A 23,833-nucleotide genomic window follows, 5' to 3' on the forward strand; every position below is an offset into this window, starting at 1 on the left:
CTGCCGATAATGCTCAGCCCACCGAAAGAGGTGGCGAGCTTCCACAGATGGGCACTACTGGTGCTGCTCTGTCGATTGACATAATCCACAGCTGTAGCATTGTTAGAGAAGACCGACTGCTAAGTCCTCCAAAGCCTTCCATAATTTCACCAGAGCCAGCCAAATGTCTTGCAGTTCAACGACCACTTCTTCCTCTGAGAGTGCAACCAGTGCTCCTGAATTGGATCACAGTTGCAATGAGCTCACCAACCAAAGATTGGCATCTGCTGTTACAACTACTCTTGAAGGTTATCGGAAGGGGCATGCCATTGGCAAGGGACTGGGAATAAGGCCACCATGCCATGCTGGCCCGAGCTTCTAGCGTCCAGGGAAAAGACTTCTGCAAAGAGTCCATCTGTGGGGACCAACGTGAGAGCAATGCATGTTGGAGGACGTATGTGGGCTCTCCAAAGTGACATCAATTGTGGCTGCTATAGAACCCAGGACTTGAAGATAGTCCAACCCTGAAGGAACTGACTTAGCTATGGTGCCTATGAGCAAAGCTGTCTGTGTCTCAGGAAGGTAGACACGTCTGGCTGCTGTGTCAAACAAGACTCCCAGATAACTCCAGGGATTGAGTCATGTCAAATGGCTCTTGCAATAATTCACCATCTAAACCAGGTCCTCCAGAACTCTGGTCACCTACTCTACTGTTCGCCGGCCCTCAGCGAATGAGGGAACTCAGATCAGCCAGTTGTCTTGGTAGGGATGAACCAAAGTGGGCTGCCACCACCATGACCTTGGTGAAAGTTCGAGGCGCTGTTGTTAGAATGAGGGGCAGAGCCGAGAACTGATAATGATTTTCATGACATGGAACTTGAGAAACTTCCTGTGGTCTTGGAAAATAGGAATATCCAAGTAGGCCTCCGTCAAATCCAGAGGCCAGCTCTCCCAGAGACATTGCAACTATGACAGCGTGGAACCCTAAGCACTGCATTTATGTAAAGTCTAGAATGGGTCTTCAATCGTTGGAGCTTTTCTTTGGCATGATAAAGTTTCTGCCTGAGCCAGAGTCTTTGAGTGGCACAGGTTCTATGGCCGATATTCAGCAACCTTTTCCCAGAGGCTTGCACTTTACTGCCTGCCCTGCAAGAGAGTCCACAAACCAATCAGTCAGAGGTCTGACAAATTCCAGCTTGTATCCAGTCTGGATTAGAGCGTCTCGAGTCTCTAGAGGTCCCGAGCCTGTTGCTAGGTAATGTTTTGGGATGGGACTGGTCGTCATTAAAAGGCGAAACCACCTTCGGCAGAAAGGAAGGAATAGGCCGCAGGACAATCTGTTCCCTAGAAAACTCCAGGAAGGGAGGTCTACAAGAAAAAGTCTGCAGCTCGGAAACGTGTCTGGCAAAACTAATGGCCACTATGGAAGACCCCTTGAGAGGAAGGTCCTTTAACAAGCAGGAACCCAGGGGCTGAAAGGGAGGGTGCACAAGCATGGACAGGACCAGATTGAGATTCCAGGCCGCACTAAAGGCCAAAGTAATTTGGCCACCCTCAAAATGCTAATCACGTCCAGAGAAAAAGTTAAGCGCCTACCCTGTAAAAATCCACGAAAAGCAGACAAAGCCGCAAGCTGAATCCGGAGAGAAGACCAGGCCAAGCCTCTGTCCAGGCCATACTGCAAGAATTCTAAGATGTGAAGCAAAGAGGTGCGAACAGAAACCACTTCACACGTGGCACACCACTACTTAAAGATATGCCAGACACACACAGAAGTGGAAAGTCTCCCAAGAGAGTGGAGATCACTTTATCCGAATAACCTTTCTTACCTAGGCGTTCCCTTTCAAGAGCCAAGCCATAAGATAAAAGGGACCCATATCGAACACTGGAATGGGGCCCTGAGTTAGTAGGTCGGGCAGGAGGGGCAATAAAAGAGGATCTGCCACAAGATGACAAACCAGATCTGCGTACCATGGGAGCCTGTGCCAGCCCGGGATCATGCAACCATGGTGCTTAACAATGCGAAAGACTCTGCCCACCATCGGCCAAACAGGAAACACATATAGGAGGCTCCCTGCTGGCCAAGACTGCACCAGTGCATCCAGCCCCTCTGCCTGAACATTCCTGTGCCAACTGAAGAATCGTGATGCTTTGGCTTTGACGCTCATTGCCATCAGGTTCATGACTGGCTGACCCCAAGCCTGCACAATCAACTTGAAGGCTGTGGGTCCAAGATACCACTCTCTGGGATCTAGTGCGTGACGACTGAGGAAGTCCACCTGGACATTCTCCACTCCTGCTATGTGGGAAGCAGAGATGTCCAGAAGATGAGTCTCTGCCCAGACCATGAGCGGAGCAGCCTCCTGCGTCACCAGATGATTACTGGTTCCCCCTGGCAATTGACGTAATATTATCTGAGAGAACCTGAACAGACTTGCCCATCAACAACGCCTGGAATGCTAGCAACTCCAGCCAGATGGCTCTGGTCTCCAGAACACTGATTGCCCGAGACACCTCCTCCGGAGACCAGCTGCCCTGAGCCAAGCGACCAAGACACTGAGCTCCTCAGCCAGAGACTGGTGTTTGTGCGAAGCACTGTCCACTGGAGCTGATCCAGGCTCACTCCCTGCACCAGATTGGAAGAATGGAGCCACCAATGGAGACTGCAACAAACCAACCCCTGAAGAGCAATAGGAGAATTCATATCGTACAACTGGGACAACCACCGCTGAAGCAGAGCATGCTGAAGTGGCTGCATATGAGCCCGGACCCACCGAACTATGTCCAGGGAAGCTGCCATTGACCCCAAGACCTAGAAAAAATCCTGCACTGTGGGACACTGGGAAGGCATAGAAAGGCAAATCTGGGAGGAAGACTTTCCCCAAGCTGGTGTCGAAGAGAACCCTTAGGTACCCCAGGCGCTGAGACGGGATCAACCAGCTCTTGGACAGGTTGACCATCCATCCCAGCGGCCTCAGAAACTCCACAACCTGGGAACTCTCCTGAAAAGACTTTGCTCGGATCAACCAGTCGTCCAGATAGGGATGAACCAGAATGTTCTTTTTGCGCAAGCTGCCACCACGACCACCATACTCTTGATGAACGTCCACGGAGTCGTGGCCAGGCCAAAGGGAAACACAAAACTGAGAAGCCACACCGAGAACCATGGATTTGGCTCAATCACGCAAGAGATCATGCATAGCATCCAAGAGATAAGAAGCCCCCATCTCAATCTTAGCCACCTCCTGTCATCAGACTCCCGGTCAAGGACACGCTTAGACCACCTAAAACAAGCTCGAGCCACCAGATTGCCGCCTGCTTAAAACTCTGCTTAAAAGACTAACCTATGTTCTTCAGAGTCCTGCAAAGCTGAGCCGCCCTCTACCGACACCGTATGCCGTTGCATGATGGCTGAAACCACTGTATCCATCACCTCCAACTTCAAGGTATCTCTATCCCCCTCCGGAATGGGATATAGGTGGTCCAAAGACCATGCAAAACAAAGGTCTTTCCATTGTGTAAGCACAATATCCCTAATATCCTGATGCATAGGAAAAGAGTAGGAGGCCAAGCAGATCCCCCAAAATAAGGGGTCCACAACATGCGGGGGCTCCTTTGCGTCCTCCTTGAAACGCAAAAACAAGGAAACCTGAATAAGCTCCTTACGCTGAAAAATGCACACCACAGACGCTTCCTTGCCAGTTCCGAAAAACATCCATCAGTGGCATCCATCTCCCCTAGAGGATCCTGGAGGTCCACTGAGGGGTCCAAGTCCTCCTCAAGCAAAAATGGCTCCCCAAACAAAAAGTCATCTCATGAGACCCTCTGCCGCTTGGACAAAACCGGTGTCTGAGTCGAAACCGGTGCTGAGGAGGGCCAAACAGGGGTTGACATGGAGGACGAAGATCCCCTGAAGATAAGCCTTGCAAAAGCTAAAAAAAAATCAGGGAGAATCCCCCTGGCGGCACATTGGACTCACTACCAAAGCAGGAGATCCAGCAAAAACCTGGGGGTGGGGGGGGGGGGGGGGGGGTGGGGAGGCCACCTGAGGTTGAAGACAAGATGGATATGCTTCCTGCCAAAATCGGTGCAAAACCCGCTGAAAAAACTACGAGGCCTGCAGCAGCAAAGAGGCCTGAACTGCCCCAGTAGCTAAAGCAGGAAAGCTGGCAGCAGCAGCAAGGGAATCCCCAGCACTATTGGTGGTAAGGGAAACCTTATTTCCCTGACCATCAGCAGTGGGGGGAATACCTGTGTGGGCGGTGAGTGAAGACCAGTCTTCCACACTGCCTGCTGCTGAGCTGCAAAGCACTCGCAAAGGGGATACCTGGACACTGGCACCCAAAGCCGATGAGGCTTCCCTTTTGCGGCAGCTGGCAAACTGCGAACACAAGGTCAGCCACATTGATCTCGCGTATGTAGCACTTTTCCCCTTTAAAAGTTCTCACTGCGCAATACGTGACTAAGCTAAAAGAAAAAGTGCCAGTTAGCAATTAAATCAATTAGTCAATTGAAGGCTTCCATTCAGACCAGCATTACTTCAGGATTTTTTTTTTTTAACAGGCTCCACTGGCTCTAAGCTGGTACTGGTGGCAAGGCTTACAGCTAAGGCACCTCTACAGAAAAAAATTTTGTGGAGGTTGAGGAAATGGGGGGAGCGACTTGACCCGTCGAGTGCGACCCCATAAAGGTCCCCCCCCCCCTCCCAAGCTCCGTCTGGCACCAGAAGGCCACTAAATAATGTCCAACAGCCCTACACTAAACCAGGGAAGATTGCAACAACTTACTACCACCTGCTGGAGACTGAGAGAAGACAGTGTATTAGGGACTGCACAGCTCACTAGTACTACAGCTCTCCCTCCAGATTTGTGTTTTCCCTACTTGCAAATTTGATTTGCGATTCTTTTTCCTTCTTTTTGGAAGCTGCCCGAAACCTCCTAGGACCTTACCTGGTGGTCTAGCGGTGACACAGGGCAGGATCGATCATCCTATGCTCATGCCCCGTGCAGAGCAGTCATCAAAATGGCTGCCGCGAGTTCCCGTTGTAGTCTCAAGATTACAACGGGAACTCATGGCAGCCATTTTGATGATGGCTTTGCATGGGGCAAGAGCATAGGAAAATCGCTTTTGCCCTGCATCACCGCTAGACCACCAGGTAAGGTTCGGAGATGCAGGAGGGAGGCGGGGGTGCAATTTTTTCCTATTCACGGGCTGTCTCTGCACCTAACCCCCATGAATATGGAGGGAGAGCTGTACAGCCAAAAGTTTACGTCTCATTCTCCATCTGCTGGTCATGGTGAGCTATTACCCATCAGTGAGCTATGCCGGTCTGGAGAGACACTGAAGATTAAATTTAACCTGTAAGGGTGCACAAGATATATCCAATGCTGGGGTGGAGGGGGGCACACTCTGGATGGATGTGGTACCAAGTAGGGATATGGTATCCTCAAGTGAGGGGGAGGTGTTTCTCAAACTGCAGTGGGTGTCATCAATGCTGGTGAGGGGAATGCTGCATTGCACCTTGGAGGAAGGGGGTCTTCCTCATCAGAGCAATGACATTTGGCCTCAGTGCATGTCTTTACCTCCTCAGTTTTCTTATAGGTCCATTTGCCACTTGCTTCTGGCAGGTGTTGGATAGAAGTCTCCAAAGCTGTTTTCTATAGTTTTGTGGCTGAGTGGGCAGAGCTGTGGTGATCGCATGTAAGCTGCATGGGTTGCTGAGCAGGCTCCCTTGGAAGCTACTGGATATATGGTCTGTGTGGAAGTAGAGCAGTGGCTTCAAAGCTGTGGCTTTCCTTATCACCTGCAGAGGGGGGACTGGCTCCGGATGAGCAAGAGAATAGCTGAGAGCACTGCAGGCCTTGATGTTGTAGGAGGGTGCCTGAGCTTGGCCTGATGAGGATGCAGTGGAAGACATATCGGTGAGTGGAAACACAGTTGGGCTTACAGAATGGAAAACATGGGGGCACAAGGAGGCACCATGCAATGTAGCCATATAAAGTAACCCTGTCATGGCACAGTGGATGTAAAAATAATTTCTTTTCCTACACACACACATTCACTAATCCAGACTAAGGGGAAAAAGGAGCACTACTAACCTAGGAAGGCTAGCACATGCTAAGGTGAAAACAAAAGGTTTCTTACAGCTGGAGAGACCTGGCAAATTGGATCTGTCATGGATCCTGCATGTTTGTGGGGAAGTAGGCATTCTACACCGCCCCTTGATGTGACTACAGTGAGCATCATTAAACAGTAAATATGAGTTTCTGTATTACTATGAGCTCATACAGTATATGGGCACTACTGGCTTGTTAACACTTCAATTTACTCTGCCCTGCATAGGCAAAAAAGCGCTTCAGTAAAAGGAAGTGCAGTATTGCTTATCTGCCTTTCCTTTTCTATTTTGTGTTTCCTCTAATTTCTAGTCATTACTGTGCAAACCGCTTTACCCTATATATGAAAGGCAGTATAGCAAGTGGCTGAATAAAGCAGATAAGATTTCCCTTTCATTCCTTTCCCTACAATTTTCTATCATAAAAACTGAATTTCACACAATGTAGTAATCAAATGGCAGGCAAGACTTAGCACAGTCATATCAATAAAAACCTCTGCTACCAGCTATGATAAAAATCATAGATATTTGCTTTTATAGGTTGATGTAACTCACCTGTCCATCTCTTGAACTCTCCCTCCTGGAAAGAGAAAGAAATTGGTTAATTTATACATTAAGAAGAGAACAAAGTAAATATTGCCCTTCCCTCATGCAAACAATAGTATTACACCAGTTTCCTTTCTACTCCAAAGACCAAAAAAAAAAAAAAAAAAAAAAAAAAATTCAATCTGGTTTTCAAGATATCCATGATTTACAACAGAAGCATCTGTGATATTCATTATGGATAGCCTGAAAGCAATGTTACTTACCGTAAAAGTTGTTATCCAGGGACAGCAGGCAGCTATTCTCACTAGTGCGACAGAGCCCTAGTCTGCATCAACCGACAGAGCCCTGATGCAGACGTTTCACAAGCATACTTGCTTGAAGAAACTTCAGAAGTTTCGAGATGCCCGCACCGCGCATGCGCGAGTGCCTTCCCGCCCGTGTCTCCTCAGTTCAGATAACTAGCAGAGAAGCCAACCCAGGGGAGGTGGGTGTGACATGAGAATAGCTGCCTGCTGTCCCTGGATAACAACTGTTATGGTAAGTAACATTGCTTTATCCCAGGATAAGCAGGCAGGTATTCTCACTAGTGGGTGACCTCCAAGCTAACCTCAATGGGATGGTGGGAGAGTTGGCAACTTAGGAGAATAAATTTTGTAATACTGTTTGGCCAAACTGTCCATCCCGTCTGGAGAAAGTATCCAGACAATCGTGTGAGGTGAAGGTATGAACCGAGGACCAAGTGGTAGCCTTACAAATCTCCTCAATCGGTGTCAATCTGAGGAAGGCTACAGAGGCCGCCATTGCTCTGACCTTATGGGCTGTGACTTTACAGGGAAGGGGTAATCCAGCCTAGGCATAGCAGAAAGAGATGCAAGCCGCCATCCAGTTGGAGATGGTACACTTCGATACAGGTCGTCCCAGCTTGTTCGGATCAAAGGAGACGAAAAGCTGAGGAGCAGTTCTGTGAGGCTTGGTGCGATCCAGGTAGAAAGCCAAAGCACTTTTACAGTCCAGAGTGTGAAGAGCTGATTCTCCAGAATGAGAATGAGGCTTTGGAAAAAACACAGGAAGAACTATGGATTGGGTCAGACCAGTAGTTCATTGTGCCCAGCAGTACGCTCCCGCGGCAGCCCCTAGATCAAAGACCAGTGCCCTAACTGAGACCAGCCTTACCTGTGTATGTTACGGTTCAGCAGAACTTGTCCAACTTTGTCTTGAAAACCTGGAGGGTGTTTTCCCCTATAACAGACTCCGGAAGAGCGTTCCAGTTTTCTACCACTTTCTGGGTGAAGAAGAATTTCCTTACGTTTGTACGGAATCTATCCCCTTTCAACTTTAGAGTGTCCTCTTGTTCTCCCTACCTTGGAGAGGGTGAACAGTCTGTCTTTCTCTACTAGGTCTATTCCCTTCAATATTTTGAATGTTTCAATCATGTCCCCTCGCAGTCTCCTCTTTTCAAGGGAGAAGAGGCACAGTTTCTCTAATCTCTCACTGTACGGCAACTCATCCAGCCCCTTAACCATTTTAGTTGCCCTTCTCTGGACCCTTTCGAGTAGTACTGTATCCTTCATCATGTACTTAGAGTTCAGCAAAGCTTTCGATAGTGTACCACACCGCAGGTTGTTGAGCAAAATGAGTTCTATAGGATTGGGTGACACTGACAAAATGGGTTGAGAACTGGCTTGGAGGTAGGCTTCAGCGGGTGGTGGTGAACGGCACCCCCTCTAAAACGACGGAGGTGATCAGTGGAGTGCCGCAGGGCTCGGTCTTGGGCCCGATCCTGTTCAACATCTTTATAAGAGACTTGGCTGAAGGGCTTCCAGGTAAAATAACGTTATTCGCAGATGACGCCAAACTATGCAATGTAGTAGAAAGGAGTGCCACGGTCAATAACTCAATGTCCGACAATATGACGCACGACTTACTCCTACTGGAGCGCTGGTCTAGGATCTGGAAACTAGGATTCAATGTCAAAAAATGCAAAGTCATGCACCTTGGCAGCCAAAATCCATGCAAAAGTTACACCCTTAATGGCGAGATCCTAGCAAGGACTGTAGCAGAATGGGACTTAGGGGTGATCATCAGTGAAGACTGCCAATCAAGTGGAGCAGGCTTCATCTAAGGCTAGACAAATCATAGGGTGTATACGTAGGGGTTTCATCAATCGTAAGCCTGAAGTCATTATGCCATTGTATAGATCCATGGTGAGACCCCATCTGGAATACTGTGTACAATTCTGGAGGCCTCATTACCGCAAAGATGTGCTGAGACTGGAGTCGGTCCAGCGAATGGCCACCTGGATGGTCTCGGGACTCAGGGACCTCCCGTACGAGGAACAGCTGGATAAGTTGCGGCTATACTCATTCGAGGAACGCAGAGAGAGGGGAGACATGATCGAGACGTTCAAATATCTCACGGGCCGTATCAAGGTGGAAGAAGATATCGTCTGTTTCAAAGGTCCCACGGCTACAAGAGGGCATCCATGGAAAATCAGGGGAGGGAAGCTGCACGATGACACCAGAAAGTACTTTTTCACCGAGAGAGTGGTTGATCGCTGGAATAGTGTTCCACTTCAGGTGATCGAGGCCAGCAGCGTGCCTAATTTTAAGACAAAATGGGATCGTCACGTGGGATTTCTTCACAGAGAAAGGTAGGGGAGGGTCATTAAGGTGGGCAGACTAGATGGGCCGTGGCCCTTATCTGCCGTCTATTTCTATGTTTCTATGTTTGGCGACCAGTGCTGGACGCAGTACTTCAGGTCAGGGCGCACCATGGCCTGGTACAGCAGCATGATAACCTTCTCGGATCTGTTCGCAATCCCCTTCTTGATCATTCCTAGCATTCTGTTTGCCCTTTTCACTGCAGTAGAAACCCCCTAAACAAATTCCAACAGCCCTACCAAGGGAGATGGGTACAGATCACTCAACACCTGCTGGAGACTGAAAGAAGACTGATGTAAATAGAGAAGGGAGTATATTATATTACATTAGAGATTTCTATTCCGCCTGTGCCTTGCGGTTCTAAGCAGATTACAAAATTGGGTGATAACTGGACATTTCCAGGGAGTTTACATATCAGGTATATAACATATACATAACAAGTTTACATAACAATAGCAATACATACAAATTAGGAAGATTATTACATAACGTTGAGGGACGGAATATTCTGGTTACAGATGGAGGTTGTTTACATAGTGATAAGGGAAGCAATATTCTGATCCCGGGTGGAGGTTGTATTTTTAGGTTTCTGAGTATGATTTTGGGGAAGGTTTGAAGAATTTGGCTAGGGGATACTGTAGGGGTGGTGTTTATGAAGGGGTATGCGTGTGCGTGTAGGTTAGAATGATGGAAGGTGTTTTTTGAATAGAAGAGTTTTGATTTCTTTTCGGAAAAGTTTGATGTCTGTTGTTTTGGTCAGCAGTTTGGAGACGGTTGGGTCAATTTTCGCAGCCTGTGTCGCTAGAAGGTTGTCGTAAAGTTTCTTGCGTCGAGTACCATTGAGAGGTGGGTGTATGAATAGCCTTTGAGTTGTCCTTGTTCTATGTGTGAGGTTGCGGTATAGACGGTTGTTAAGGTAACTTGGTGCATCTCCATGGGTTACTTTGAATAGTAGACAGTAGAATTTGAATTGTGATCTTGCTTTGATCGGAAGCCAGTGCGAGTCTAAGTATGCATTAGTGATGTGGTCAAATTTACTAAGAGAGTAGATGAGTCTGAGGGCTGTGTTCTGAACGGCCTGAAGTTGTTTTATCATGTTTGGGCATGATAAGTAGAGGCTGTTGCAGTATATTATATACTGTCCCACAGTTTTGTTTTCAGTCTCTACCTGCTGATCATGATTGGATATATACTCATTTGTAAAGATTAACCTCTACTGATTTGGAGAGTGCTAAAGAAATACAGTATTTAACAGCATACACTTCTCCCTCGGTATTCACGGGGGTTAGTGGCAGAGCAGGACCGCGAAGTGTGAAAAGTCATGAATAACTTCTCGGCCGACTAACTCACCCCCACCTCCTTCCTGCGTTCTCGGAACCTTATCTGGTGGTCTAGCGGTGCAGGCCATCAGAATGGCTGCCGTGACTTCCCGTTGTAGTCTCGGCAGCCATTCTGATGATGGCTCTGCACAGGACAGGAGCATAGGAAGATTGCGCCTACACCGCTAGACCACCAGATAAGGTTCCAGGGAGGCTCAGACGGCCAAAAAAAGGAAATTCTTTCTCAACAACAACAAAAAAAATCGCGAATAACCAAATCCGCAGATATTGAAACCGCGGATTTGGAGGGAGAAGTGTAGTTAAAGGGAAAGCAACCCTTCAGACCGGCACTACCTAAGGATTTTTTTTTTACAGAACAGACTCCATAGACTCTCAAAGCAATATGCCTTGCTTGAATTAGGGGGCAAGGCTTACTGTTGAGGTTCCTCTAAAAAAATATGGGGATGTGGAGGAAATGGGGGAGGGACCCAGCAACAAAACCCGCTGAGTTTGACACCCCCTGAGGTTGGACAGATGGACAGACCACCAAACAGGGCCCACCCAAGCTCAATCCGGCCAAAAATGGGGACTAGAAACCCTAAACAAATTCCAACACTCCTACCAAGGGAGATGGGTACAGCTCACTCACACCTGCTGAAGACTGATAGGAATAAGGGAAGGTACCTCTTAAGTACTATTCCATAGTTTTGTTTCAGTCTCCACCTGCTGGTCATGATGAGATATATACCCGCTTGTAAGATTAACCTCTACCGCTCTGGAGAGTGCTATAGAACATCCCTTTCCTAAGAGCGATCTCCATTGATCACTACCCTCTGGCGCCTTCCACTCAACCAGTTCTTGACCCAGCCTGCCACTTTGGGACCCATCCCAAGGGCACTCAGTTTATTTATTAGACGTCTGTGTGGAACCCTGTCAAAGGCTTTGCTAAAACATAAATACACCACATGTAGCGCACATCCTCTATCTCAGTGTTTTTCAACCTTTTTATACCTATGGAGCGGCAGAAAAGCACAGTTACTTACCGTAACAGGTGTTATCCAGGGACAGCAGGCAGATATTCTTGACTGATGGGTGACGGCACCGACGGAGCCCCGGTACGGACAATTTTAGAGTGATTGCACTCTAAGAACTTAGAAAGTTCTAGCTAGGCCGCACCGCGCGTGCACCTTCCCGCCCGACAGAGGTGTGCGGTCCCCAGTTAGGATAAGCCAGCTAAGAAGCCAACCCGGGGAGGTGGGAGGGACGCAAGAATATCTGCCTGCTGTCCCTGGATAACACCTGTTACGGTAAGTAACTGTGCTTTATCCCAGGACAAGCAGGCAGCATATTCTTGACTGATGGGTGACCTCCAAGCTAACAAAAAGAGGGATGGAGGGAAGGTTGGCCATTAGGAAAACAAATTTTGTAAAACAGATTGGTCGAAGTGTGCATCCCGTCTGGAGAATGCATCCAGACAATAATGAGATGTGAAAGTATGAACTGAGGACCAAGTAGCAGCCTTGCAGATTTCCTCAATGGAAGTGGAGCGGAGGAAAGCTACAGACGCTGCCATAGCTCTAACTTTGTGGCCCGTGACAGAAACGTCCAGTGTCAGTCCCCGACTGAGCATAACAGAATGAAACACAAGCCAATTGGATAAAGTGCATTTAGAAATAGGATGACCCATCTTGTTAGGGTCAAAAGACAAAATAAGTTGAGGAGATGATCTGTGAGGCTTAGTGCGTTCGAGATAGTAAGCCAAAGCACGTTTACAGTCCAAAGTATGTAAAACCTGTTCACCTGGATGAGAATGAGGCTTCGGGAAAAAAACAGGTAGGACAATGAACTGGTTAAGGTGAAAGTCAGACACAACCTTAGGGAGAAACTTTGGATGGGTACGCAGAACCACCTTGTCATGGTGAAAAACAGTGAAAGGTGGGTCGGCAACTAGTGCATGTAACTCACTGACCCTCCTGGCAGAGGTAAGAGCGATAAGGAAGACCACTTTCCAAGTGAGAAACTTAAAATGAGCCGTGGCCAAAGGTTCAAAAGGAGGCTTCATTAATGCAGAAAGAACCAAGTTAAGATCCCAGACCACAGGAGGGGGTTTGAGAGGTGGTTTTACATTGAAAAGTCCCCACATGAATCTGGATATCAAAGGATGAGCAGAGAGGGGTTTTCCATGAATTGGCTCATGAAAGGCAGTAATGGCACTGAGATGGACTCTGATAGAAGTAGATTTGAGACCAGAGTCAGACAAAGAAAGGAGATAATCCAACACCAGTTCCACTGCTAGAGATGTGGGATCATGGTGATGCAAGAGGCACCAGGAAGAAAACCGAGTCCACTTCTGTTGATAACAATGAAGAGTGGCCGGTTTCCTGGAAGCATCAAGGATAGAACGGACAGGCTGAGAAAGAAGTGAGTGAGCCCGAGAGATACCAAGCTGTCAGGTGCAGAGACTGCAGTTTGGGATGCAGGAGAGATTGCTGATGTTGAGTAAGCAGAGAAGGAAACAGTGGAAGAAGAATGGGCTCTTTGGAACTGAGTTGAAGCAGAAGGGAGAACCAGTATTGCCTGGGCCACCGTGGAGCGATGAGAATCATGGTGGCTTGTTCCCTCCTGAGCTTGAACAAGGTCCGCAACATGAGAGGTAGAGGAGGAAATGCATAGAGGAAGAGATTGGTCCAATCCAGGAGAAATGCATCGGGAGCCAGACGGTGAGGGGAGTAGAGTCTGGAGCAAAATTGGGGCAGTTGATGATTGTGAGGGGCTGCAAAAATTTCTACCTGAGGAGTGCCCCATTGAGCGAAAATGGGACTGGAGAGTCATGGGATCGAGAGTCCATTCGTGGGGTTGGAGAATTCTGCTGAGATTGTCTGCTAAGGAATTCTGCTCCCCTTGAATGTAGACAGTTTTCAGGAATAAATGACGAGCTGTCGCCCAAGACCAAATCTGTTGGGCTTCCTGACACAACAGGCGAGAGCCCGTCCCACCTTGTTTGTTGATGTAGTACATTGCAACTTGATTGTCTGTGTAAAGTAGTAGTTCTTGAGGAAAGAGGAGATGTTGGAATGCCTTGAGGGCGTAAAACATCGCTCGGAGTTCCAGGAAATTGATGTGATGTTTCTTTTCTCGGCCAGTCCAAAGACCCTGAGTTTGGAATTCGTTCAAGTGAGCTCCCCAGGCATAGGGGGATGCATCTGTGGTGATGACTAGATGATAAAGAGGTAGATGGAACAGTAGATCTCTGGAGAGATTTGAAGATGTCAACCACCAGAGTAGAGACTGTTGAAGAGACGATGTCACAGATATGTGTTGTGAACAAGGATCCGTCGCTTATGACCACTGGGTTGCTAGAGTCCATTGAGGAGTGCGCAGGTGAAAACTTGCGAAGGGGGTGACATGCACCGTCGATGCCATATGACCCAAGAGCACCATCATTTGATTTGCAGAGATGGTAATCTGTTGAAACACCTGCAGACAGAAATGAAGGATGGTCTGAAGACGGTTGGATGGAAGAAACGCCCTCATGAGAACAGTGTCCAGAATGGCGCCAATGAATTGAAGTCGCTGGGTTGGAATGAGGTGCGACTTGGGAAGATTGATTTCGAAACCCAAAAGTTGAAGAAATCGGATAGTCTAGTTGGTGGCAAGAAGAACCGCTTGAGGGGAATGAGCCTTGATCAGCCAGTCGTCCAGATAAGGGAAGACTTGAAAATTGTGAGAGCGGAGGTAGGTGGCTACCACAATCAGACACTTGGTGAATACCCTGGGAGAGGAGGCCAGACCGAAGGGTAACACCTTGTACTGGTAATGAGTTTGATTGATGAGAAAGCGTAGATATTGTCTGGACGTCAGATGGACAGAGATGTGTGTAGGCCTCTTTGAGATCGAGGGAGCATAGCCAGTCGCCCTGAGTGAGAAGAGGGTAGAGTGTGGCAAAAGAGAGCATTTTGAACTTTTCCTTGACCAAACATTTGCTGAGATCTCTGAGATCTAATATGGATCTGAGGTCTCCGGTCTTTTTGGGAACTAGAAAGTACCGGGAATAAAATCCCTGACCTCGCTGATCTGGAGGAACCTCTTCGATGGCATTGAGAAGAAGGAGGGATTGAACCTCTTGATTGAGAATGAGGGATTGAGACCTGTTGGAAGCAGACTCTTTTGGAAGAGCTAACGGAGGAGGGGTCTGAAAATTGAGGGAGTAGCCATGGGTGATGATAGAGAGCACCCACTGATCGGTGGTAATTACCTCCCATCGACTCAGAAAAAATTGGAGGCGGCCTCCGATAGGTTGTGGAAGAGGACATGAGGGAGGAAGACTGGCGATGCCCTAGAGAAGGGAGCCAAAAGGTTTAGGCTGAGCAACAGGTTTTATTGTAGGCTGTTGTTGGCGAGTCTGTTGGTGCTGCTGTTGCCGCTGTCTCCGAGGCTGGGGAGGATGATGCTGAATCGGTGCTGATACGATGTCTGCTGTCTAAAAGGATGAGCAGGAGGGGGCTTCTTTTTGGTTTTCAATAAAGTATCCCACCTCGTCTCATGAGCCGAAAGCTTCTGGGTGGTGGTATCCAGAGATTCCCCAAACAGCTCGTCACCCAGGCAAGGAGTGTTGGCAAGGCGGTCCTGGTGGTTGACATCAAATTCTGAGACGCGAAGCTATGCCAGGCGTCTCATAGCTACAGACATTGCAGTAGCTCGGGATGTAAGTTCAAACGTGTCGTAGATGGAACGGACCATGAACTTCCTGAGCTGGAATAGACTGGCAGTACATTGTTGGAAGGCAGAGAGCTTGCGGTCTGGAAGATATTTTTGAAAAGTGGCCATTTGCTGAATAAGATGTTTCAGGTAAAGAGAGAAGTGGAATGCATAGTTACCTGAACGGTTGGTCAACATAGCATTCTGGTAAAGTCGTTTACCGAATTTATCCATGGCCTTGCCCTCTCTGCCAGGAGGGACATAAGTATACACACTGGAGCCTGCAGATTTCTTCAGGGTTGACTCCACCAGCAAGGACTCATGTGGCAGCTGAGGCTTGTCAAACCCTGGAATGGGAATAACTTTATAAAGTGACTCCAGTTTTCTTGGAGCTCCTAGGATGGTGAGAGGAGTCTCCAGATTTTTATAAAAAGTTTCCCTTAAGATATCATGAAGGGGTAATTTCAAAAATTCTTTGGGAGGTTGGTCAAAGTCCAAAGCATCAAGGAATGCTTTGGACTTTTTAGAATCAGACTCTAATGGAATTGAAAGGGTGTCTGACATATCCTTAAGAAATTTTGTGAAGGAAGTGTGCTCCGGCTTACTAGCAGGATCCTGCACAGATGGATCAGCCTCATCCGATGAAAAGTCATCATCGGTACCGAGGGGGTCCTCGGAATCACCCCATAAATAGGTCACGTACCGATGGGAGGCGGCCCTGAGATAGAGGAGTAGAGGATTCGGTATGTCTGGTTTTGCGTACCGATTTGCCGGAACGCATCGACACCGTACCTGGTGAATGTAAAGCGGTACGGGTGTCAGAAAGCAGTACCGGTTCCGAGACTGAGTGAACATCTCGATGCAGAGACTTTGGTTCTGCCGATAAAATAGGCATAGAATGGAAGAGGCAGATTTGAGCGGTACCGATAATGTCGATGCCGACAAAATAGGCTGGTTGACGATCGGCACCGGAGGCTCAGTGGGTACCGACACTGGAAGGGTCGGGGTTAGAAGAGCTGGGAGAAGTTGTTGCAACTGCTCCTTAAGTTGGACCTGGAGAATGGATGCTATACATTTATCCAGGGATGGTCCTGATGGCACCGGTACCGGTTTTTTCTTTCTCAGTTCCTGCGGTGCAGCTTGACGCTCCGGTGAAGTGGATGCCGATGAAGAGGCAGTAAATGGCTCACTGCATGTTCGACTGGTGGGCCGAGAACTGTAGGGGATTGCTTCTTAGCCGGCTTACCTATGGGGTGCGACACTGAAGATGTATCTTGCGGTGTCTAAAGCGCCAGGGCCAATTTGGAGGAAGTCGCCGATGCCGGTGGAACTTCCATAGCGGTACCGAAAAGAAGCTGCTGCTGAATCTGGCGATTCTTCAAAGTTCTCTTTTGAAGAGAAGCACAGCGGGTGCACGTCACAGCCCTATGGTCCGGACCCAAGCACTTAAGACACCACCTGTGTGGTCGGATAACGAAATAGGGCTGACACTTTTTAAAGCCCGGTGAAGGGGGCATGAAGGGAAAAACGGCAGTAGCAAAATCGAAGTCCGAGGCTTCGATGGTGCCAACAGGCCCAGTCGGGGCCGACTGAAAAAAGTCGAAAAAAATTGACTTTTTTTTTTTTTTTTTAAGTTAACAATTAGAAAGAAAAAGAACGTGAAGAGCTTCACGAAAAAAAATACGCGAGCGGGAAGGCGAAAAAAGGATTTTCCAATGGTTGTTGGAAAACATGAGTCTTCTTAGCTCCGCGGAAACTAAGAAACTGGGGACCGCGCGCCTCCGTCGGGCGGGAAGGCACACGCACGGTGCGGCCTAGCTAGAACTTTCTAAGTTCTTAGAGTGCAATCACTCTAAAATTGTCCGTACCGGGGCTCCGTCGGTGCCGTCACCCATCAGTCAAGAATATGCTGCCTGCTTGTCCTGGGATAATAAAATAATTATTCTGTGGACCGGCATCGGTCCGTGGACCGGCGGTTGAAGAACATGGGGCTACGTCGTGGGCCACACCCCGGCCATCTCTACCCAATTTCCACCCCAGACCCCGCCCCATAATAGCACTAATTGCATCTTGCATGTCCCGTGCCTCATCTGGAAGCCTTCCCTCTGACATTGCAATGTCAAGAGAGAAGGCTTCCGGTTCAGGCGCAGGATGCCCATGGCTTTGTGCACTGAATCAGTTAGGAAGAGGGAGCTGGCTCGAAGATAACGCCACATTGATCGCACCATGGACCGGCAGTTGAAGAACACTGTTTTGGGCATGATGTATGTGCTGGCCCTGTGGACCGGCAGGAAATTTCTGTGGACCGGCACTGGTCTATGGACCGGTGGTTGAAGAACACTGCTCTATCTAATTCTCTGGTCACCCAGTCAAAGAAAATCAGATCTATCTGACAAGACCTACCTCTAGAGTGAATCCATGTTGCCTCTGGTCCTGTAATCCACAGGATTCCAGAAACTTGACCATTCTCTGTTTTAAAAGTGTTTCACTAAACTTGCTTACCACAGAAGTCAGACTTACCAGCCTGTAATTCCCTACTTACAGGCCGGTGACTTCTGTGGAGATCCTGATGAATGGGGAAGGAACAGGAAGCCATCCAAATCACTCAAAGAAGAGGATCAACTACACGAGGAGTCTCTTTGGAATCATTCTCAAAATATAACATGGAAAACACCTGAAGAACAAGCTCCTGCAGCTGTTCCTAGTGAAAAATGTGACACCCAACCACCTGCATCATCATCCCCCCCTCCCCCGGGTTCTGCATGTCTCCAGACAAACCTGGTGAAAAATCTGCCTCAGAAATTGCTCAGACTCAACTGTCGAAGGAATTCTTCTGGTTGCCGGCCAGCCGGCCCATAACCACCGACTCCCACCTCCAGGTGTATGCAGGTGGCTCCCTGATACCCCTAGAATACTTACACAGGGGCCACAGTCTGTGCTCAAGCCTCTGATAAAATCAGGTGAGCTGCTCCCAGGGGGACACCCTGAGCTCCTGGAGAAACCCAAAGCAGGCTGAGGGTGCAGGTACTCAGATTGGCCTGAGAGCAGCAGTCCTCCCATGCAGGACTGCATCCTTTCCCCAGCGAAGTATGGCCAAGCATGGGACCTCTGAACACCAAAGCCACAGCTAGTTTTAAAATGTGACAGAAAAACACTTGGAAGTAAAGAAAAACAAAGAGGAGCAAAAAAAAACCAAACAAACAAAAAAAAAAACAACACCTTCTGAGTTCACTTGCAGAAGGAATAACTGAGGAGGGTGCTATGCTTCACTGCAGAAAGGGAGGCGTTTCAAGGTCTTAATGCGATATCCTCCTACAGTTTGTGGGAAATGAGTCAATAGCTACAGTATGGAATCCTGTGTATCCACCAACAGAATTAAGTTTACAGTAATAAATCTAGCATTCAATAAATGTATGTCCTACATATATTTGCAAATAATTTGTTACAATAGAAAAAGAATGTGATACGAGTGCATGTGTCATTTCCCTGTGGAAGCAAAAACAGTTAAGAGCACACCAGGAAAAATATGATAAAAATATCACTAACCTATCCAAGTGCAAAGAATGATCATCCAGGTAGCGTCCACGGTCCCTGTGATCAAAATCATGAAAACGATCCTGACGACCAAGTTCTGAATGGTAGCGATCCTCCAATGCCATCCGCTTTGCTTCGGGCCAGTATAAGTCATCCCGTCTGCAAAACATTTATACTTTTCAATTTAAGACTAAAAGGCCAACATAAACCCTGGGCACTCACAGACCCTCAATTCTGCAGTTTCTTGCTTACATCAAGCCTTTCTAAACTCACAAGACTGCTGCTGGAAGTCCTTGCGGAAGAATGGGCAGGAGTGGGAAAGGGAATCGCTGCTGCCACAATGTGCCACTAGACCACCAGGAGATTGTGATAGGTTGGGGGAGGGGGGGTCAGTCTTGCTTGCTAGGGAGGGAAGGACAGGGGTGTGGGTGTTCCTATTGCTTGGGAGGGAGCACTAGCTGATATTCTGGTGGGGGCATGGGCTGATCATGGCAGCAAAATCTGCTGTTCAGAGGAGTTGCTGCAGCTGTGGAGGGGGGAAGACTAATATAAACCAAGACCTCCATTTTTGGACATCTTGGTTTATATTTGAGTATATACAGTAAATCTACAAAAGGAGAGGCTTGTTGGATTAAGGAAAGCCTCTGAAGATTTTTCTTTGGTGCAGCTGGCTCGTTTGGGTAGTAGGCGCAAGGGGAGCTGGGAAGGAGATGCTGACCTGTGGTGGGGGACGTTAGCTGCCACTATTGCTGTACTCACAGGGATGGTTTTTAAAATTTATTTTTGTGGAGTGGATGATATTGCTGACTGGCTCCAGAGCTGAAGCTGAAGGCTGGTTCTGGATCTGGGCTTGAAGGGGGGGGGGGGGGTTTGGATGATTTTGGTGCTGGAGAAAAGGGAGAGATGTACTGGACTTATATGAAGGGGGGGGGGACTGGAACTGAAAGAAAGAGGTGTTAGACCTAAAGCTGGGAGCTGGAGTAATGGAAAGTACTGGATTTGCAACTCAGAGCTGAAGTTAGAGGAAAGGGATACAGATGTTGGACCCATGAGAAGGGGGGGGGGGCAGCTAAAGGTGCTGGTTCCTTGGGCAGTATTGAGAGAAGGGAGAGAGGTATTGGACTACAGTGGGGGCTGGAGGGAAGGGTAAGCTAGGTGTTCAATCCATGGGAGAAGTGCTGGACCTGCACGGAGGAGAGGGAAGGGAAAGAGATGCTGAATCAAGATAAAGGAAGTGAAATATTTAACAGTAGAGCAGGAGTGTCAAAGTCCCTCCTCGAGGGCCGCAATCCAGTCGGGTTTTCAGGATTTCCCCAATGAATATGCATAAGATCTATTTGCATGCACTGCTTTCATTGTATGCTGATAGCTCTCATGCATATTCATTGGGGAAATCCTGAAAACCTGACTGGATTGCGGCCCTTGAAGAGGGACTTGACACCCCTGCAGTAGAGGGAGAGAGGAAAAAGGGTGAGACACGCTTTGATGTAAAGGAGTAAGATGGGAGAAGATGGACACATGGATATATATGAAAAGGGGAGATGGTGGGCATGGATGGAAGCATAGGGATAGGGACACAAAAAGGAACGCTGCATGGGGTGGTATATGGACACAATCAGTGAGGCAATGTTAGATATAGGAGGCTGTATGGCCACAGAAGATGGCTAGACATGAGAGAGAAGAGGAGATGTTGGACTTGGAAGAGAGGGCATAGGGACACAGGATTAACAGTGGGCACAGAGGGAATAGAGAAACAGAATAGTGTTGATGATAAAGGCAGAGAGATGGGCATATGCGATACTAAAATCATCAATTCAGTCAGATGCAAATACATCATCAGTTATAGTATCTTCAACATTACTAATAGCAAAACTGTCATACAAATTCAGTTCTTACCCTCTGTCCAAATCATAAGGTCTTCTCAAGGGCCTGCGCTCCTGCTCATATCTCAGTTGCTCTTGTTGTCGTCTTAGTTCCTCCCTCTCCCGCTGGATACGATCTTGTTCTCGTCTTCTTTCTTGCTCTATTCGCATCCTTTCCCTTTCCAGTCTTTCTCTTTCCATTCGTTCTCTATCAAGGCGCTGCCTTTCAAATTCGAGGCGCTCACGCTCTCTTTGAAGTCTATCTCGTTCTTCTCTTTCACGCATAATCCAAAAATGCTCGCTCTCTCTCCGGTCACGCGCTCTGTTTAAACAAAATTTCTGCTGAACTACTATAATCTCAATTTATATGTTATGACACTTAGATCATTAAATAAGAGATGGGCTGATGCTTAGTTACATGAGGTAATAATCTGGGCTAGGGCAACTGAAAGGTAGGCAGGCTATACTGTCATGTAGGAGAATTAAGACAAACAGATTCAATCTGGGTTTAGGTCAGGGGAAGGGAACTCCGGTCCTCGAGAGCCGTATTCCAGTCGGGTTTTCAGGATTTCCCCAATGAATATGCATTGAAAGCAGTGCCTGCAAATAGATCTCATTTGGCTGTTTGTCTTTCAAATCCAACATCTAGTTTAACTGAGTGTAAACTCAGTTTAACTGATGGTAAACTAGATGTTGGATTTGAAAGACAAACAGCCAAATACCTTAGAAACAATTCTAACTTTATTGACCAGATTTCTAAGGAAGCAATCAGCCTTTTCATGTAAGTTGCAAATAGATCTCATGCATATTCATTGGGGAAATCCTGAAAACCCGACTGGAATATGGCTCTATAGGACCGGAGTTGCCTACCCCTGGTTTAGGTAGTAAAAAGGAATTTAATTCGTGCAAAGTTCATCAAGATAACTATGATATGGAAAGCTTTGGTCTTACCTGCTGAAGAGAAATGAGATCTTACCTGCTAATTTTCATACCTTAACTCTCTCCAGACCATTCCCAAGTGGGTATATGCCCTACTACCAGATAGGGAGACAGAGCTACCAAGTAGGTCACCTGTTAAGACTTGTACAGCTCTGAGCCATTCCATATTTCTATTCAAAGCCAAATATGGTGATAGACACTCAAACAGAAAACCTCAGTAAAAGAAAAGGAGAAAAGATCTTACCTGACAACTTTCATTCTTTTGAGTATTTCAAGACCATTCCTGATAGGTAGGTATGCGCCCTACTATCAGCAGTGGGAGACTACATTATGACATCATTCAGTAGTTCTCAAACACCTGCACAACCCAGAGCCCATCAGTATGTACTAGTGCTGCCCGATTCGAATCCGGTGAATCGATTCGAATCGATTCAATTTCCCCCAAAAAATCAGCCTCCCGATTCAATGATTGACCCTTCCCCCGTACCTTCCAAAAGCTGGAGCTGCCTCATGCTGGCCATCTGCTGCCGCTCCTGCTTGAGGGGAAAGAATCAGTCAGAAAGGCCTCCCCCAGCTTCCCCGCTCTTACCTCCTTAAGGTTAACACGGCAGCTTGCAGGCTCAATGTTATAGCGATCCCTGCAGCTGCCCATCGTCCTCAGCGGCATGTTCTCTCTGCTACGTCCTGCCCCTGCTCTGACATCAGGGACAGGATCACGGCAGAGAGAACGTGCCGCTGAGGACAACAGGCAGCTGCAGGGATTGCTACGAGCCTGCAAGCTGCCGTGTTAACTTAAAAATAAGAGCTTTCGCGGCGGGGAGCAGGCCGAAGAGTGTCTTCACAGCAGGAGGGCAGGCCATTGCAAGGGGGGGGGGGGCAGGTCTTCACGGCGGGAAGCAGGAGAAAAGAGTACCTCACGGCAGGGGGGCAGGCTTGTGTAGAGGGAAGAGGAGGAAGAGTTCCTTCATGGTGGGGAGGCAGGCCTGTGCAGAGGGAGGAGGAGGAAGGAATAAGAGAGATGCCAGACCTGTGGTGAAGGGAAGAAAGAGACCAAACAAAAAAGATGGAGAGGAAAGCAATGGAGAGGTGCTGGACTAAAGGAGAGAGGGAGAAGAAATGCAAGACCACAAGGGGAAGGGTACAAGAAGGACAGATACTGCTCCAAAGTAGGTGGGCAGGGTGCAGGATGGCAGGAGAGATAGTAGGAGAAAGCCTGCACCTGGGGAAGGGGATACAAGAGGTAAGGAAGGGATAAAGAAGAAGCTGGATATGGGGAGAGATAAGATGCTGGACATGGAGGGACCGTAGGAACGGGGACAGTACTGGAGAGGAGAATAGGGATAGGGACACAGAAAGAGATGCTGGATGAAAGGGTAGTTGAGAAAAGGAGAGATGGTGGATCTGGGTATGCTGAAGCTGCGGGGGGATGGAGATGAAAAAAAAAAGAAAGATGGCAGACCTCTGGGGGAGGAAAGGGAAACAGAAGGGGAGCACAGAGATGGAAGATGGATGGTTAGCACAGAAAAAGAAGAAAGAAGAAGAGCCTGATCAGAAGACAACCAGACCAACATGGGACCAACATGATTTGAAAAATAACCAGACAAGAAAAGGTAGGAAAAAATTTTCTGTTTTGTGATTACAATATTTCAGATTTGAAATGTGTATTCTTCCAGAGCTGGTGTTGAACCGCGAACGTGAGCTAGGATTTAACAGAGAGGAAAAGGATTTTTTGTTTGTTTTGTTTACACCACAGGACCAGTGTGGGTAGGAGAGGGCAAAGGGGGTTAAGAGGCTATAAAATAAACCCACCAGGATGTTTGGGAAAAAACCACCCAATTGGACAGGAAAATCGAATCGAATCGAAAAATCGATTCAATAAGCTGAATCGAATCGAAATTTTTTCCCCTGAATCGGGCAGCACTAGTAGGTACTGACAAAGCAAGATGGTAAAGAACAAACAATGGGCCTCCAAACAAGATAGGAGAAAAAGGAAACTACCTCAGAAATTCAACTGTTCTGATACAGAATCAAATACATTGCCTACCAGAGTTTAGGTTCATCAGACGGACATGTCTAAATAGAGGCAGTACATGTAGACAGACCAACATTAAAACACATCTCCCCAAATTCTGGGTGGCTTTGGGAATGGTCTAGAGACTCAAGGAACAAAAATTAGCAGGTAAG

At 47.7% G+C, this 23,833-nt stretch overlaps 1 protein-coding gene across 4 annotated transcripts in view; it reads right to left on the reverse strand.

Annotated features, from left to right (window-relative positions):
• LOC117365648 (scaffold attachment factor B2-like) overlaps positions 1–23,833 on the reverse strand; it is a 265,886-nt gene that overhangs the window by 43,903 nt on the left and 198,150 nt on the right. For all 4 annotated transcript variants that reach the window (XM_033956261.1, XM_033956262.1, XM_033956259.1 and 1 more), the window contains exons 14-16: positions 20,745–21,032; positions 18,861–19,007; positions 6,647–6,671 (exon numbers count right to left, since the gene is read on the reverse strand). In XM_033956261.1, coding sequence (XP_033812152.1) covers positions 6,647–6,671; positions 18,861–19,007; positions 20,745–21,032 — 460 coding nt within the window. The remainder of the gene's footprint in view (positions 1–6,646; positions 6,672–18,860; positions 19,008–20,744; positions 21,033–23,833) is intronic.

The sequence above is a fragment of the Geotrypetes seraphini genome, chromosome 8 (assembly GCF_902459505.1).
Source record: "Geotrypetes seraphini chromosome 8, aGeoSer1.1, whole genome shotgun sequence".
Classification (NCBI taxonomy): domain Eukaryota; kingdom Metazoa; phylum Chordata; class Amphibia; order Gymnophiona; family Dermophiidae; genus Geotrypetes; species Geotrypetes seraphini.